This window comes from Trichoplusia ni, chromosome 6, assembly GCF_003590095.1.
Source record: "Trichoplusia ni isolate ovarian cell line Hi5 chromosome 6, tn1, whole genome shotgun sequence".
Classification (NCBI taxonomy): domain Eukaryota; kingdom Metazoa; phylum Arthropoda; class Insecta; order Lepidoptera; family Noctuidae; genus Trichoplusia; species Trichoplusia ni.
The window spans coordinates 12,820,291-12,839,996 of NC_039483.1; the positions used below are offsets into that span (position 1 = coordinate 12,820,291).

The 19,706-nt window shown below is 35.1% G+C and overlaps 2 protein-coding genes across 13 annotated transcripts in view; both read left to right on the forward strand.

Moving 5' to 3' along the window:
- LOC113495472 (carbohydrate sulfotransferase 11-like) overlaps window positions 1-19,706 on the forward strand; it is a 602,728-nt gene that overhangs the window by 371,989 nt on the left and 211,033 nt on the right. The window lies entirely within an intron of this gene.
- LOC113495462 (cAMP-specific 3',5'-cyclic phosphodiesterase) overlaps window positions 1-19,706 on the forward strand; it is a 301,983-nt gene that overhangs the window by 223,888 nt on the left and 58,389 nt on the right. For 2 of the 10 annotated variants that reach the window (XM_026874197.1, XM_026874200.1), the window contains exon 1: window positions 15,344-16,899. The exons of 6 other annotated variants lie outside the window; for them this stretch is intronic. In XM_026874197.1, the coding sequence (XP_026729998.1) occupies window positions 16,703-16,899 (197 nt within the window). In that variant the 5' untranslated portion in view covers window positions 15,344-16,702. Of the gene's footprint in view, window positions 1-14,467; window positions 15,308-15,343; window positions 16,900-19,706 lie in introns of those variants that run through there. 2 more of the 10 variants (XM_026874198.1, XM_026874199.1) reach the window with 2 other exon arrangements.

Genomic DNA, 19,706 nt, shown 5'->3' on the forward strand with positions numbered 1-19,706 from the left:
ATTGTTCACATCACTCTATATTATCGGCGGAAGTAGCCATTGTTAGGTACTTGTACTTTATACAGACATGGTTAAACAGACACTGGCCATATATTGAATGAAACTTCTGTGCATTGAAACAAAAAAACTACAAGAAAAAGAAAAATTCTTAAAATATACTTATCGGCTCTAACTAAAAAAAATTATCAGTTGGATCGCGATTTGAATAAGTAGATATTTTAAGGGGTTTCTCACCCAAAGGTTGAAACGGAACCCTGTGACTAAGGCTAGACTGTCTGTCCGTCTGTCTATATCAAATGCTATATGATATTTTTAATATCATGTTCTGGATAAAGCATATTGGACCTTATCCGTCGCATCATAGATCAGTTCTTCTAAAACACAAAACTCTCTAAAATATTAACACAACACTAACATATTCTTTAAAAAAAAACAGATATGATCACACTAACATACGATTCATCCGACTCGCAACAAAACTCTTTTTATTGCTTCAATAAAACATGAATATTTTCTTGTTCGTACGAGAGACGACTTTCGTTTCATCACTCTATCCAATTTCGTTCCTTCCACATTGCCCTTGGGCTTATTACGAAGCCCAAGACGAGCTTGTATATATTTGTGCGAACGTAAGCAGAACGAATAGTCTGCCTTCAGTTAATACACACCAAAATAACCCTTCGATATTGGCCTTTCAATTTTTTACAACGATCATACAAAATTGATTTTATTAATATTATTACTAGCCTATAATGTCCAACTTGTGGGCAAAAACCTTCGCAAACTTATACTACTATACAACGTGTCCCAAAATTCAACGATAAGCCGGCGCCAAAAGGTAGACCTGCTCATGAGTACATAAGGAAAAATAATAAAAAAATATAACTAGTTTTTTTTTTAGTTACAAGAAAAATTCAGAATTCCTTTGAAATTTTACACCCATCATGATATTTTGAGCGACCACGATGACAATTTCTCAAATATGCTTAAGATTTTTTTTTATCTTATACCTAAATAGTGCTATTATACACCACAACTCTTAAAAACACCAAATTGCCCGCAGTTTTTACACAAAAAACGTTCAAAATCATTTTTTTCCCTAAAATTATGAAATATTTTTACTCTTAGTGTACTTTGACTCATGGTCTTGTAAAAAAAAAGTATGGACACCACTATGGCAAGTTGTTTTTAAAATTGGCGCAACTAATCAAGATTCTAAAAAGGTATAATACTCCAAAATAACTGGCCACAAAAAAAAAATATGTCTACCATTTGTAAACAATACCCAAATACATTAATTGTTCATGTTGTTAGTAATAAATATTATAATGTTCCAAAAATGAATAAAACAATGGAAACTATTTTTGTAATTAATTTATTAAATAATTAACATTACAGTAAATGTTCAAACTGTTTTCCTCCGGCGTTAATACAGGCACGACATCGCCTTAAAAAGGACCTTTTTATCTTTCTTGCATATCTTCTTGCATTGATATGTGCCGCAGTCTGAGTTATTTCATGCCGAAGCTCATCTAATGTCGCAATCGGTTTCGCGTAGACCCTGTCTTTGAGACAACCCCAATAAAAAAAGTCCAGGGGGTTTAGGTCGGGTGATCGGGGTGGCCATAAGATAGGACCAAGTCGCCCGATCCAACGCCCCGGGAACTCTTGGTCTAGGTATTGTCTCACAGGACTAGCGTAATGAGCTGGGCAACCATCATTTTGAAACCACATATTTTGAAGGTCACTTAAGGGGACGTCTTCTAGTAATTCTGGCAAATTATTTTGTAGAAAGTTCAAATAACTGTCCCCATCCAAGTTTCCTTGTAATTCAAAAGGCCCAATCACTTTTCCATTTAATATTCCCGTCCATAAATTAACCTTAAATTGATATTGGGATTTCTCTTGTCTCATCACATGTGGATTCTCATTGCTCCAGCTGTGTAGGTTGTGAAGATTTAAATAACCATCTTTCTTGCAGGTTGATTCATCCGACCATAATATTTTTCCCAGGAACTGAGGGGTCTTCCCGGTGCTTTTGAAGCATCACACGACAAAATGCGATTCGCAGTGGATAGTCCCGAGGTAGCAATGTTTGCACACGTCTGTAATGATAAGGGTGCAATCGGTGACGTTTTAAAATTCGATGTGCTGTACTTTTTGGGATTCCCGTAGTTGCTTCTATGGCACGTACTGAGGTAGTTGAATCAATGTTTATTTCATTGAGAACTTCTTCATCACATTCCGATCTAGGTCTTCCAGCGTTTCTTCTAGCTGAAGGCAAACGACCCTCCGAAAACGCTTGATGCACATTAATAAATACTCGATAATCAGGATATCTTTGAGCGTTCGGGTACCTTTCTCGATACAGTCTGCTCGCAGCGTTAGCATTACACCGACATTCGCCATAAATGAGGTGCATGTTAGCGTATTCTACCGACGTGTATGGTAGCGGCATGATAACGCGTAACAGCCCAAAATACGGCAAAAGTCCAAATCACAAAACAATGTCACAGTCCAAAATAATGCCAGGTCAGTTCAGTTCACAGATCACTTAAATTCAGTCCAAAATGTAAAGCCAAAAGTCGTTAGTACGAGAGCTACGTCAATTGAATACGGATATGCGCAAGCAATACGGAGGAGCAGAGCGTACTGACTTGCTGAGAACATGATCTCTCTACTTGAATTATTGTCATACAACAATATACCTATCTATCCCTCTCTACCTTACACATCTCGCTATCTCTCTCTCTCTCTCTCTCTAAATTTTGAATGTTATCGTACATTCCATTAAAATTCTAGGAATTTGCAACATCTGGCTAATTTTGTACAAAAAGTAAAAGTGATTTCTACGAATAAGAACAATTGAGAAATTTGGGTATTGTTTACAAATGGTAGACATATTTTTTGTTTGTGGCCAGTTATTTTGGAGTATTATACCTTTTTAGAATCTTGATTAGTTGCGCCAATTTTAAAAACAACTTGCCGTAGTGGTGTCCATACTTTTTTTTTACAAGACCATGAGTCAAAGTACACTAAGAGTAAAAATATTTCATAATTTTAGGGAAAAAAATGATTTTGAACGTTTTTTGTGTAAAAACTGCGGGCAATTTGGTGTTTTTAAGAGTTGTGGTGTATAATAGCACTATTTAGGTATAAGATAAAAAAAAATCTTAAGCATATTTGAGAAATTGTCATCGTGGTCGCTCAAAATATCATGATGGGTGTAAAATTTCAAAGGAATTCTGAATTTTTCTTGTAACTAAAAAAAAAAACTAGTTATATTTTTTTTATTATTTTTCCTTATGTACTCATGAGCAGGTCTACCTTTTGGCGCCGGCTTATCGTTGAATTTTGGGACACGTTGTATACTGTCACTAATTATTCTATATAACACTGTATTTAACAAACTGCATATACACCAAAAATATCCGGTCACACTGCCACACTTTACGCCCAACGCAGATAATTATTAATTAAATTGAATTAATTTTCATATCGCGAATAAATTTGCATCAACTATTAATTAAATTTACAATTTCCTGATAAAGTTAGTTTAAAATGAGGTAAATAACATATTAGTCAACTGACATATTTGTTATACGACTATTAATAATGAAAATTCTACTAACGGCACGCGTTTCATTAGGTTTCATTGTTTATGTTAATCTTTACAAGACCGTAAAACGTTGTAAAATCCGAACTACATTGTTCAGCGTTCGTTCAGTACGTTAAATATGTGCTTAATAAACAAGTACACGTCTTACGCTAACTTACAGGGCATGCGAATTCAGTCCTTAAAAACTTTGAGAAAAGAGAATTTTGTTTAAATTCTGACTAAAATATATATTCGTTGTCGTTCTATATGCATTTACTGATATAAAATAATAGGGTTTAAATAATCATGTGCCATTTTTTTATCTTCGTTTGAGTTATTCTAATTTTTTGTTACCATCATCATCAACAGCAGCAGCAGTACATTCACCACCGTTGGATACAAGCATCTACTTTTCTGCACCATGTATATTTTGCTCTTTTCTTCATCATGGTCTTAGATATTATAAAGTTGGAGTTGTTTTTATCATTATTTTGTCCGAATGTCGGTATAAATCTGCCAATATCTCGCCAATTTTTTAAAGCACGTGGTACAATATTTATTTCGATACAATAACCAATAAAACCACCTAGACGTAGTTCGCCAGTTGGATTTCGTAAAATAATTCAATAATCTTTTTCATTCTCACTACCTATTCCTAGAACCGATTACTTTAATTTATTTATTTATAATAAAAAATAGTTTAAATGTTTGACTAACTAATCTTATTGATGATGTATTTATGCGTAAAGGAAATGATTTAGTTTAACAATGCTGTTAACTCTTTTGACTAAGCAGTGATAACAGACATTCACAAATTCATATGAACTTCTTTTGCACCTCTACTCTGCACATTTCTGAGTATGAAACCCTATAATTATACAGTTTAATATTATTGTAATTATTATTGCATTTAAAATGTCTCTTTATAAACTTCACAGATTTCTTCTCTTATATTTTTCTATTCTATTGTTATCTCACAACGCAAACCCCAAAAAATATATTAATTTCGTAATATATTATTTCAGTAGTAGTACAAACACGTCCATTGTTGCATCTCTGGTCTTCAGCATTACTTCCTCATCTCACACTTATCTCTCTACCTATTTCTAGAAAATATCTTTAGAATTATAAAGTAAAATACTGAGTATTATCGAGAGATATCATAAGCTTGTTATGTTCATGCTTCGTGAACGTTCACGGTTGTTGGTGCCGATAACAACCACAAGCTGAGCTCTTGCGCCACAGACGTCTTGCTAATAATAAGGTTATTAATATACGATCTATCTAGGATTTATCCTTCTATAATAACTAAGTTAATATTATTTGAAATGAAAATAGAACATCCAATAAATTTATACAGAAATGATAAAGTGGAAACAGACGTTAACTTAATTTAATTTTGAACACTATCATGCATTTCACACACTTGCAAATTATCAAGAATTATAGATTTGCTTCTAAATACATTTTTGGACAAATTAATTCATAAAAATATTATTCTCGAGAAGATTCGAAGATTCTTCTATTCCTGCCTCTAAAAACACATAGAAATAAATACATAGAAATACAAGTTCGTTTATATAAGTACATAACACGCTACCCATAGAACTTTCTCGGTAACAAAAGAGCAGGTATCTACACGTTTACTTTGATAAGATTTACCTTTACCTGATCGGCCTTAAGGACTCGGACACAATAGACTTATTTTCTTCGAGACGAATTGATCGCTTGCTACTGAAGGCTAGTTTGAAGTTTATAGCACAAAACGTATTGATACAGCAAATGTCTGACCTCTTTAGTGACGTATTCAGATCTACTTACTGTACATAATTAGGAAATTTCAGAAATATTGGTCTTTAAAAAAAATGTTACAATTTGTTTTGTAATAGACAACTGTTACAAATTAAACTGGTGCAGAAACGACGCCCGCACTACAAAATGTAATCCTTGTGTCGCGGGACGTTTCACAAAGTCAATATATTTATTGTGTTGATTGAGAAGGTTACAGGTAACCTTTAAGTCGCATGCATGAAAACTCCCAGAGCAACATTCGCATTCGTGGATCACACAAACGCTTGTCCTACGCATAGATTGAACCCGCGACACATCGCGCATGAGTTTGGTGACCTCAGCCACTGGGTTACCTGATCAGTATATCTAGTTTTATGTCTGAGAATATTTGAATTATATGATGAAAACTTAGCAAGTATATATTAATTATCAACGATATTCGGTTGAAATCCCGCGCGAATATTCAGGCAAAAATAAAACTCCCAAAATAAAAATAAAATACGATCATTCTTTTGTTTATAAATAAAAATTTGGAACAGCCCTAAAAAAGCATCACGAAAAAAAAAACCTTTCTCCGATTATCAGTTCTGATTATCAATTTGTTACCGGATACTTGTAAAGGTCGGCGCTGTTTACCTGCCAGTCAAAAAGTTATCGAACAAGAATCAGAGCGATCATCTCTATTGTCATCAAATTGTATCAGAACAGGTGCGATATGTATTGACGAAAATTGAGATTGATTGTAAATACTTATAAACGCCGTCTGTTATCCAACATTCATAAATAAACATACGTACGTATTGACATATATGGTGTTATTATTTACAATGACTGCGACTGGTTATCTTGTTGCCAGAATAATCCTCAATCATAAATTTGGAGCTTACGGTATAATAATACTAAACTTGGAGTTCTCGGATACTGTAAAATTATGGGTACGTGACGTATAAACCTCGTTTTGGACTATCAGGCATGGTTAATTAAAACACACACCAAATGCGTTAATCGTTTTTTTAATTAGGCACTATAAGTCATTGCTTACGTAGTTCAGAATTTTAACCATCAGTATATTCTGAAATCCTGGAATTTGCATAGAAGCAAAAGTTAAATCAATAGCCAAAAAAGTAAACTTAGAAACACACACAAAAACTAATGTTTGCCTAAATATTTTCTGCCGTAAGAAATTACAATTATTTCATTTTAAGAAGCATTTGCCGAAGGGCATTTATAATGTTCTCAATTATGTGTAATTTTAAATATTTTTTATATACTTAATTCTTAAAAAAAAAATTACGTAAATTTTTTCTTTTAAACTAATTAACTTAATAATTTTCTCCATCACAATCAGTAAATGCACAAGAACGAAGAACGGAAATTTTCTTTTATTTTTGTTACGCAGCAAGAAACTTCTTTTATCCATTACTGGCGGTAAATTGTTTTTAGATTAAGTACTTGGAAGTGTTGTAAGTTAATGGAAAAGCTTAGTACGCTTCTGTAATAGAAGTACGGCAGTAAGTACAGTCGATCTACCTCCTCCTGGGCCCTGAAAGCTGAACACTTACCACATTAATCAGTTATGTGCCTACTCTTATAGTATTTGTACTTATACTTAATTCGGCAGAGTCAAGTCATATTGGAAAACAATATATTTGTATAAATAATTAACAATAAGCAAAAGTCAGAGTCAGTATTGACACATTGACATTAAAATCACATACAAAAATTAGAACAAAGTGCTGGAAGTAAAAAAAAAATATTTATAAATTTGACATTTAATGTAAATGATGAAGCATAGATTCCAAAGAAAGTTTTCAAGATATGTATTACTTCATCAATGTTACCATTTATATCACTTTAATTTGTACTTACAACGATACTCTATGTGCAACCGGTCTTGACCTTTGAAATGTATCCTTTTTGGATTAAAATATTTTGCTTGAATAGAACCTAATAGTCCCAAATTCTCCGAAATGTAATATTTTATGGAATAATACAAAATGTGAACAGTCACGTCACATCATTAGTTAGGGTGGATTGTGAAAAGCGTGCATTATAATAAATATTATTTTCCATTTTAATAATTTATTTTTGTAATATTTTTAAAATGTGCGACGCAACCAACCCTTATCCCAGGATCGATGCTAAACTTATTTTCCCATAAACTGCGTTCTGCCGGCAGCTGTAACTTTTTATTTAGAAACATTGTAACCGGATTTAAATCGATTTTCCGTCGTTTGCAATTTGCTTTACAGCAGACAAATTTATCTTTTATACTATCCTATACTAAGCCAATTTTAAAGATCTCAAATGTACTTTTAGATTCGATTAATTGAAGTATTTTTAAGTCGTCTCTCGGTTCATTTACCTTTATTAGTGATTCCTATTTGAATCTTAATACTGATCACAAGAAAATTCATCGGAAGCTCGTATTCATACTATAGCAAAAACTTCTAAAACCAACAGTAATCTCAACGATCAAAGTCAACCAAAACAATGAAAGTTTGAACTGAGAACAACGATATTTATTAAACTACAGCGAATATAAGTACCTTAATCGTATGCAGCGAAGCATGTGATGTTAGAAACGGGTTCCTGTCTCATTTGAAGGTTGTGCGTATATATTAAGCATGGAAGGTACGGCGTGAAGCGAGCCCTGGGCGGGGGCGGCTCGCGGCGCGCGCGCTGTGATGCGATGGGCCAGGACTGGTGCTTCCGACGCAAGAGAAAGCGCAGCAGCAGTCAGGAGGACCACCCGCATCACACCCGGTAACTATAACGTAAACTGTTACGGAATTTCGGAATTTTGACGTCAAAACTCGTATATGTATAAAGATACTGATTCGCGTTTCTGTTTAAATCATATTTTTCCTTGCTTAATTGTATGTGGCAAGACCGTGTAGTCTTGCATACCTTAATACGCTTCGGTTTGGCTACAGGTAAAACTGTGGTTTATCATAACGAGTATTTCTGATTAACGCGATTACGGTGATCTGTGCACCCTTTGGTGTAAGTGATAGATTGCCAGAAAAAAAAATCATCTTTAGGAATCCATCATCTGTGAATTAACTCACACGAAGCGTTTTGCTTATCTTTCTTTTCTCATTGTGAAATATTTAAAATAATGTTGTATCATTGTTATTAACATACTTAACATTGACTTCCCGCTGATACAAGCCTCTATCGCGATTTCATTAGTTCCTTATGTCATCCTACTATATATACCTACCTACCTACTGTATATAATGTAGGTATGGTTTCGTTATGCGCCATTCATACCGTTCCAACTCCATATACGGTGACAAACACACGTAACACTGTTGATCTCGATGCAATCAGGTCAATGAGAGCAGCTATGCAAAACATTCATACGCTGAAATAGACAGAACTAATGACGTCACATCAAATAAACAAACGAATATTGTTTTGATTTGCTGTGTACTTTGAAATATTATGACGTAGCATGTTTTATGAAATAGACCCATATTACTAGTTCAGTACAGTGCGTTGTCAATCAATTTGAAAAAGTAGAGTTCATTTATTACAAAAAATCTCTAAATTTTTTAAACGATTCTTGGGACAAAATTTTGATTATATTAATTAGTAGGTACATATATTATCTTCCAAGTTGAAAAAAGTAATTAAAGAAAACATTGATAAAGTTTTTTTCATAAATTAACAAAGTTTACAAATATACATAGATCAATAAAGTTGACGCGAAACGTGTAATCCGATTCTAAATAATGAATAAACTTTCGAGTTCCCCTCAAATAAGTATCCAATAAGGAGCTTGAGTTATCTTTAATATATTCTGTAATATAAAGAGACTATGTTACTATAGAGACCGATATTTTGTCCTAGATGTCTTTTTACATTAAAGGTTTCATACCTTCATAGATTTTTATGCACGATGTGCAGGTTAGATCTCAACATAGGCTAAGTACCAATGAAACTAAACGCTTTCTGAAACTAATATTTCAAACTGTGAAGGAAGACATTGTCAGAAAACCATGGTTCTAAATATTTTGGAATCTGAAATCGAGAGGGTGAGCTAGAGTGATGATGAAACCTCACCTATACGGTAGGTTTGTGCTCAGCAATAGTATATATGGTTTATTATTTTTAAGATATTTATTTATACAATTTTGCAATTTTCTGGATGGTTTAATTTCTTTCAATACAAAAACTACTGTATTACTTTGAGTTGTTTCTTATCCCACGTCGCCTGTTATTTGTAAAATTGAACGTTATATTTCTTTTTGTATTTGCTAATATTAAACTTCAATGGTCAGTCAACACAAAATACCAAAATAATTCAAAGTTCCGCATTCCTCATTTCACTAAACATTCGAATTATTACTATCCACGCTGTAATTCGGTTATCAAGATCTAAGATCAAGCTGATTTGGTTACAACATTAATATTTTGTACCAATACGATACTCATTTAGATAAGGTATTGTTAATATCGATAATAAATCGAGATTTGTTACTAATAACTGTATACAGGAGGTTGTTTCTGAGGGCACGGCAGTGCCCCTGCCAAGTCTCGAGCAAAACGGGCACGGCCGTACCATCTTTTCTCGAAGCGATTCGCGGCTGTTTCGCCCCCCCTTTATCTTCGACGTGGACAAAGCTAGGAGTTTAGCTTTTCGGGGAATAATAGTAGGCATTAGAACAAGCTTAAGTTCGAAATTACATGCCAATTGAATTAATGGTTTAGGAGTTACGGTCGATCAAAGTTACACCATTTTGTCACTCACTGACTCACTGACAGATCATCAAAAATCTAAGGTACTTCTACCAGACTTAGAAACTTCAAATTTTGCACCAAGATAGGTCCTTAGCCACATATAAAGGAAAAATTATAAAAACATTAAAAAATAATATGCCATAGAAAACAATTTTATATTTGCGGTTTGGCAAGAACATTATGTATGGATTTTGACTGCATTGTTAACTTTGTTCGTTGTTTAAGTACCTATTCAATTGGATGAATACATACATAGAATAGAAAAGAATAATATAAATGTAATACACAGACTATCATTAATACAAATTAATACATAAAATTCATAATTCATTAAATTAATAAAGCTAAAACTCCATTGTATTGCGATAAATATTGTATGCGCGCTCGATAGATGGCGTTGTACGTGTCTGAATCGCGCTATGGTTTCGTTACAAAGCGCAGTCTAAGTAGTACTTCAGAATAATTCGATAATTTTCATTTGATAGCGCCACCTGTCTATGAAAAACCATTTCGAAACTAAAAAATATTGTAGTGATAATTGATATTCGGAGAACTTTACGTGTTATTTAGTTTAGTTTAGCTATAGTTTGTAAGTTAGTAGATATATATATGCATATATATATAAGTTTAAGCTTGTTTACATTTGAAGTAACGAAGTCTCAGAGAAGAAACAAAAGAGATAGAGATAGAGAATGGGTTCTAAGCAAAGCAGTAGCTGAAGTCCTAGAAATTATGACACCTAAAAAAAAAGAAAGAAATACACTTACAAAAAATAAATGAGATCCCACCAAAAACATTAAATGTAAAAAAATGCCAAGTCTCTCGATGCAGTCTTTCCATCGTAAAAAGTTTTGAGATCTCATAGAAGCCAAGTCCTATTCAAAATATTTTGTAGTTATAAATCAACATTTAGTAATTGTATCAATAGTTTTCTTTATATTATAATTATAGTGACTTGGCAATGAGCACAAATTAAAAGCTGCTTGATGCCTGGAATTATGTGCAAATGTTACTGACGAGACCAGTGATCAGATTATTTGTTATGTGTGAATCATGATGGTCACTACCGACTACATGCTCCAATACAATAATTAAGAATACCTTACGGGCCATCGCTTTATGAAAGTAAATGAATCGAGAGTACACTAAGACTGACTGCCGTTGCCGAAATTCGGTTGGGACGACACGGATAAACCAAAAGAAAATTAATTTTGTGATATTAATATTTACGCATGCGGTGTGTGTAACTTTCAACTCCTACAAATATGCCGTTTTATTTGTTTCTTCTTGTGCTCATTGCCAAGTCACTATAATTATAATATAAAGAAAACTATTGATACAATTACTAAATGTTGATTTATAACTACAAAATATTTTGAATAGGACTTGGCTTCTATGAGATCTCAAAACTTTTTACGATGGAAAGACTGCATCGAGAGACTTGGCATTTTTTTACATTTAATGTTTTTGGTGGGATTATTCTTACACGAGTATTTGTGGAACGGTTTTTGGTCTACCAATTCTTAAGATTCTTGACGCAATGCTGCTGCATGTGTGCAAGACAGGCGCTGCTCTATTCGTTTACAGATCTCGCTCTTTCTCGTTTCTACAATTGCAATAGTACGCATTTCTTTGTGTAAAGATTAAATTAAGGAATTGTTAAAATGATTTAATTAAGGAATTATCCTTGTTCATAAATTTTTAACTAAGAAAGTTCGTGGCTACGCGCTATCTTACTCCAAGATGCTTAGTTCGAAAGCCACTATTCATCATAATGATACATCTTACAATAAATAAATAGATATGAAATTATAAAACACCTCGTTAAAATGATTATAATTATTCAAAAATTTATTCGTCAATTGATAAATAATGAATAAAAAAAAATCCTCCTTACTGAATATTAGGTAATTTAAAACGTGTGCATTGAAAACATTATGCGTACAAATATATCAATGACGTACAATGTTTTTGCGTTTGATTGAATCTAGTATATATCCATCATGATAATATACCTCACAGCTATTATCTCCTACACTATTATTATCTTCAATTAAGTGTGTTAACATAACAATCAGGTTTTATAGGAAAATAACAGCTATTTGCCTCTAGCACTTGTATTGACAAACAAAAGTTTTATATAATCTCTATAAATACTAACATTTGAAAGCGTTTCCTATTCAGGACATTGTACTCGTTAATTCAGTGTTTGATGTGAGTAACCTTGCATTTTAGAGCCTGCCTTGATAAAATACAAAACTCTAGTCTACGAAAGGTTTCAACTAATCAATAAAAAAAAGAAACCATTGTATTTATATAAGATGATAAATTAGTTATAATCTCTGCCTCATAGTAGTATTTCTTTCAGAAGCATTAAGAAGTACTTCGTATCCATCAGCTGAGCCTCCGACGACCGTGACTCAGATGCCATGTTTCAAATCCATTTTTTTATACTTCGCGATTAAGAGATTATTAACCGATTAAAAATAGTTACTTGCCTGCGACTTCGAACAGTTTGGTTGCAACCACATGCACACATATCTATTCAAAGGATCACAAGGCAGCCACGACATTTAAAGAAACACTTACCCCAAACCTTAATCTTGTACAATCTAGAAAAACGCCAACTCTTCACATTTATGTGAAACAAGGCAACGTGTGTCCCAACGATTCTGTAGAGCACTGTACTGACTACTGGTGGCAAGCAGATAATTGCATCGTAATGGGCTTCGTCGTCGCCAATGCGATTAGCTCCTAGCCTCTCAACACACAATGACTGCTTAGTGCTTACCCTACGATACAACCGTGATAGCGACACGTTAGCGGCAGCGCTTCGTAATCAAGTTTCATATAACGCGATAACTCGTTTTATAAGAAACGTGTTTTCACTTAGCTTTATTGATTTTTAAGGGTTTATTTATTTTGCGAGAGGTACTGGGCAATGAAACTTTAATCTAAGATATCAAAGCATGCAAAAAGGTTTCTTGTGGCCTTGCAACCTATAAATTTCACCAAAACAATCCATAATCGCTAGTTTTTAGCTGGTAGCATGTCGCTTTAGAAACAAATTACTTATGCACTTTGCTATCTTCCATTAATACGTAGACCTTGTTAAAAGTGAGCGAATGGAAACAATATCCCATGCATTAATCCAGTCCTGAATTTATTTCAATACTAAAAACACAATATCTTACCAATTGCCCTTTTGAATTTATACCACAAAGAAAAAAATCGTGGAAAATAGCTAACATTTGTATAATCAGGGTGCTATAAGCATGTCTACAAGATTACCGATCTGGAAGAATGAATAAGCAAGTTGCACTGGGATATTATAGGATTATGGGAAGCCCGAACACAGTGGGAGTACGCAGTAAGCCTAAAATCCCCCGACATGTTTTATTACAGAGAGGGCGATCACTTGTTTCGGAGTTCCGTCTGGATTATCACCCGGAAAACCCACATTAAAATGTTATAATCGATAGCTTTTGTGAAGCCCCACGATTACTGTCCATTGGGTATAGATGTTAACTTCAAAAGGCGATTTGGGTACAATCTATAAATATCATTGTTTTAATAAAATTGCTAGCATTCTTGACTATACTTGTTTTAGATAATGGCCATCACATTACCAACTAGTAAAATGAAGTGAAATCAAATGCAAAAAACGTAGAGTTTTTTTGCAATTCATCTGCCAGGAAACAACAAGGAAGTTACGAGTTAAATGCTCTAAATTAAAACCTAACTACAAGATAATTCCATAGCCAGTGTATGAAGATTTAGCTCGCAACAATGCTAATTACATTATTATACGTCTTCGTAGGCACTGTAGAGCACATTCATAATACAGAGCACAATCAGCGACGGACGTACGGCGTAATTGCATCTACGTGCAATCCCACAGTAATTATCTTTGGCCACAAGCGTAATAATATGGTGGGCAGAGGCAGCCATTACGAGCCAAGGTAACAGGTATTGTGTGGACTACGCTAACGTGCAATACACACCGCCAATTTAAGTGACGAAGCTTTAGAAGGATTGTCTGTCATTATCATCATGGATTTCCTCAAAAAAATAAGGAAAATTTACCCCTTTCGCATGAATGTGTCAGCTTTGTGGTTGAAAAGTCTTCCGGGATTTTCCTACGTTCCTGTAAAGCTTTTGCAGGTGTTTAGAACAATATTCGTTCAGTTATTATCCGCAAACATGATTAAAACAACAATTTAGTTATAAACACAATGTAAATGTATTTGAACAGCGTTTTAACTTCTCACCAGATGAAGCGAAAACCTATATTTTATTCATCGGTTTTTGTTCGTAATAAACTTTTCGATCAACACAGAATGTTGCGATAACTCTTTCTGATGTTAATGAACCTTTTGAGTTTATTCATGATATAAAACCTCTCATATTTTCCTCAATAGACCAATAATTATGATGTCATAACTATGGAGATTCATATTTATCACGTGATGGTCACCTTGCAATATAAATTGAAGGCTTGTATCTCGTAATTACTTCGTTTTTATAATATAAATTATCTAGCTCTATCATCTTGTATATTCATAGCTGGTTTTTGTTCCATATAAAATAGAATTGCGTTGTATAATTTATTATGGCTTCGCGAACTTCCCCTATATATTATCTGCATATATTTCCGTTTGCGCTAAATCCACTCACACATTTATAATGCCCAATATTTTTAACAACCTTACCTAATTCTACCAAAAAGTGAACACCACACAAATGAAAAACAATGAATTTATCAATCTACTCAACATTTCTGGTAGTTATTCGTCATCATCAACTACGATAGCTTAATAAAACATCAAAAGCGTTGGAAAGTCTTCGAAACGTGTGTTCATATCCGGGATATGATGGCAATGCAAATGTTCCCACGGATGTGATGTCGAGAGCATCCCGCAAGGGCAGTGACGCCGCGGTCAAGTTCACGCGCCTTGCACGACCTACGCGACAAACTAATAAAACATAACGACTGTACTGTAGCCACCCCTAATTAGATTACGATACTAGTACACTTGAAATGGAACTGAACTAGTAGGCTCCGACGCCTGTTTTACAATCCGGTGGAAAACGTTTGACGTTTTTCATTAATTAATTAATAAAGTATCAAATTATAATATTAGTTATTGTGTCTATGAAGAAAATATCGTGAGTAAAATATATATTTGTTATAGGTATTATTAAGGTAATGAAACGTTTTTCACAGTTAACTTCAGGTTTATTGAAAGGTGTCTGATTTAATACTGCAAATTTTCAGCGATTTACTTTTTGTATCTGCATTACCAAATCAATAGACAAGTCGTTATATCTTGTCCTCTAGTAAAATGTCATTGTCATGTTATGAAACTGTTATCTTTCAAGCTTCACGAATGTATTAAATCGAATTCAGTGGTTGTGATTCGCAGCAAGCTTCAGTGAAGACGTTAGGTTTTCGCTTGACCTATAAACGAACGCACTTTGCATAGCACATTAAAATAGGTCTTATGCAGACCCAATAAGCACCATTTCGGCTTGGCAACGGCATAGTGAGTTGCGTCATTTCCTACACGAGAGTTGCGTGCCGCCGTACGCATGCGGCTCGCCCCATTCGACCCCCGGCAAAATGGCGGTACCAACATGGCCGCCGGGTAGCCGCAGGATGCTCTGTGACGGTGCTCCTGTCCGAAACGACGTTGACACGATTTGCCGGCGCGCTGCACACCTTGACACGCACCTCCGTTCAGACATAGCCGTCGTGATCGATTCGTCGCTTGCAGCGACACGGCACGGCCGCCGACACGAAACGCGCGTGCAACAAGTGATAACGTTTCGAAAACTGGACTAATAAATGACGCGGTGATATTATTTTGTAAGAGTGATGTAATTGTGGGTCAAATATAAATATAGAACGTGCCCTTTCAGTGAGTGGCGGCGCGGGTGAGCCAAGCAGTGAGTGACGTCGGCCGCTCACGTTCCCCGCGCCGCGCAACGTCAACATTGCCGGCCGCGTCACGCATAACCGTCCGCGATGCACACATTATTCTACACGCACGTTTGCTTGTACTATTAGTGACATTTCGTAACGTGAGTTCCATCTACGATTCGTAGTGTTATTGTATCAGACAACCTATTTAGAAGCCTGTAATGTGACAATAACAGCAAACAATTCGCACTTAAAGCAGCCTCGAAAATGTTTAATCACTGTTTGTCTTATGTATTAACAATGTGAACGTGTAGTTGTCAAGTTAATAACTATCAATAATGACGATAACACGAGTGCATAGTATAGAGCGCGTGCCAGCGGATCGGCGCCGAGCCCAGTGTAGTACGAGCCGCGCGGGCGTGTGAAGCGCGCACCAGCACCGCCGCGCGCCGCTGCACGTGCACGCCGAGTGCGACCATGCCGCTGCTGGCGGTCTCTTGCTACGATATCAGTGATTGACTGTTACATGTGACTGTGCGGTGAATGATTGTGTGAACTCGGACCGATGTTTTGGCTGTTACTCGAGCGTAGCCGGGGTGCGGGCAGGAGCAGCGGGCGGCGCGTGGCTCGATAGCCCGACAATGTTGACATTCGTGTTCGCGGTGTGGTCGGCGGCCCGCGCGCTGGGCTGGGCGTGCGAGCCGGCGACCTCGCCCGAGGCGGAGGAGGTGCCGGTGCTGCCGCGGCTGCGCTCGGCGCGCGCCTCCAGCGACCTGTCCACGCTCAGCGCCACCACCACCAGCTCCAGCCACACCAGCAGCAGCGATAACCCTAAGAGGTCCACATGGCGTTGACAAGCCACAGCATAGGGACCAAACTTGACACACAACAGTCGTAAATAAAACCAAAAACGAGCAATCTCTATTAAAACATATGATAAGTGACAACCTCATTGCCCACTTGCAACATTAAAAGTGAAACGTCAAACATGAGGAAACGATAACATTCTTGATGTCACTTAGATTGTGTTGATGCAATAGCGATACTAATTATCTGCAATTACTTTTATTACCATACCGTAGTCATGAACGGTGTGTTGGTACCTTGGCAAACACGTAATGTAGAGACAACGATGATAAAATGTATATACATATACCTTGGTTATTATTAAGTTGTATGTACAGGCAATATACACGGCAATTGATTGAATTGACCATAATAGCGTAGAATAATTAGATTGTTTACCTACATCATGCGACGATGAAATATAAACCGTTGCGATAACTACTAAAAACAAAAATAAATTGTGATAAGTAACCTTATTTCTTCATTTTACTATTAGATAAAAGGCAGGGAAAATAATAATTCACGAGAGTTTCGTTCCTCGGCATCGCATGCAGCCTTACCTTCGTTCCTTTGTTGAAGTATAATATTTTACGCGAAAGTAAAAGAACTTCAACCCTATTCAGATGGTCTGAGAATAAAATTTATGTAGCGGGGAATTTTGACGTCTTCTCAAGTGGAAACAATGATACTTGTTATCCCATCTTTTAAAATGAAGGTAGAATACCAATTGTAAAATGAAGGGTATGATAAATTACAGAAAAATATCGATTTAACTCGATTTTGAATATCGATCATTCGAATTCTTTATTCGGAAATCGAGTATCTCGCAATCCCTTATTAGGAGACCAATATGTGACAATACGATTGAAAAGAACCAACGGACCAGACTAACTCGAACATAAAAGAGATTCCTTTCAACTGTTTGACCGGTAACGATTTAATACTTATTGGTATTGGGTCTCTTTTAATAACACACTCGAATTCAGGCCGTGGCTGTGACGAACCACACCCATTAGTATTGTTCACTCATGTGGGCCACCGACCTTATTACTACTAAAAATAGCCCAAACAATTTATAACTAAAGTATTTATACTTTACTTAGTAATATCTTCTAGTAAACTGGACAAAGGAGTCTATTATTAAGCTAATCAATATGTTATCTCAGGTACAATATATGCATAGTTATACATATAATAGGCCAAGACCTACATACAATTATTATGAACGTTACAGAAATACTTGTGTTCTGTCCCCTTTCATAAGTTATGTGCAAACATTTCATAATACTCGTTGAGAACACCTACACACATTCCAGTATTTATATCTATGTTGAATTCAGTATGAAATCCATTTTATTTATAAATTCTATCATTTTTCTTTTCTGCAGATAGCTTTCATAGTCTTTAGATAAAAGGAATAAATACAATGAGACTATCTAGGTCACTCCTAAGTCTAACACCGTACTATGGGTGAATAAAGAATTAACTAGACACATTTTTTATACACAGCTTAGGCTTCAAGAAACAATATGAAAATATCGTGTACCTATAGTTAGCAAAATGATTTAACAAAAAATGATTGTATACTGTCACCCATAAGCACAATTAAAAAATTATTAAAAACCACTTTATAAGATTGTAACAAGGTTCAGACTGTTGTGTGTCAACAAATAATATCTCAAAACATCATACATATTCTAATACAGCAGTAAATGACATATATATTTAACATAAAAAAATGGCAGTCATTTCTCCAACGTAAAAAGCCCTTGTCCCATTTATGAAATTAAAAAATATCAGAACATAATTAAGTGCAGCGTGGGTTACAATTAAATCAATACATGAAACCCTTGCAGATAAACCAATATTTTGACGTTGCGGCTTTAAATATATTCACAATGGAAAGTCGCGTTAATTGCATAAATTGCCACAACTCGTTTCGGCATACTCAAAACTGACTTTAGAATACTAAACTAAGAGGCCATAAAACGCTGTGGTCTAATTTATCGCTCAATGAACGTTTTCAGTCTCCGTCATATAAGTAGATATAAAACAAGTGAGGGCTTAAAACGAGCATTTCATCCTCTTTTGCTTTTTTTCACAAGAAATTTAATATTCTGGCTTACCGAATGACTGAAAGAGGCGGATTTATTAACCTTTCCGTTGAATCAAATCTGGAAGATGATGAAAAAGATCCTTCTTTAGACCTTTTACCATGTACTATTGCCGACAACTTTATTGTTGTCATTTACTGCTGAGATTTCATAGTCGAGCCTGATATTATTAATTTAATAACCGAATATTTATGTCTCCATCTCTATAAATAAATGTAACAAATCATACAGTAAAGAATTCTACGTGTTTTCTGAGCGGCGTTGATAAGAAATAACTTTTTTCCCATTGAACGTAACATTAAAACACGTGGTTTTAAATCTGCATAGTTACTTTGGCAGCCATCCAAACCAATAATAAACGTACATTGGAGAAAATTTCGTAAACACCCGTTGAAGTGTGATATGAGCAACAGTCCGATATATGATGCTACTTGTGTAAGAAACTGGATTTAAAATTACGTGTTAAAGGAAATCTATTATAGAAAATGTATAAAATAAAAAAAAAGTAATTTTCGGCAGGATGACTCATAAGTAAATGATTATAATCAACATAGACTCATCTCAGTAGGTGGCTATTTCTTGCCAAACATGGTTGATACCTTAGCAACAATATGAGACTATACGAGTTCACATTGTTTTGTTTTTATTATTCCAATCGTTACTAAGGTGTACCTTCCGACAACGC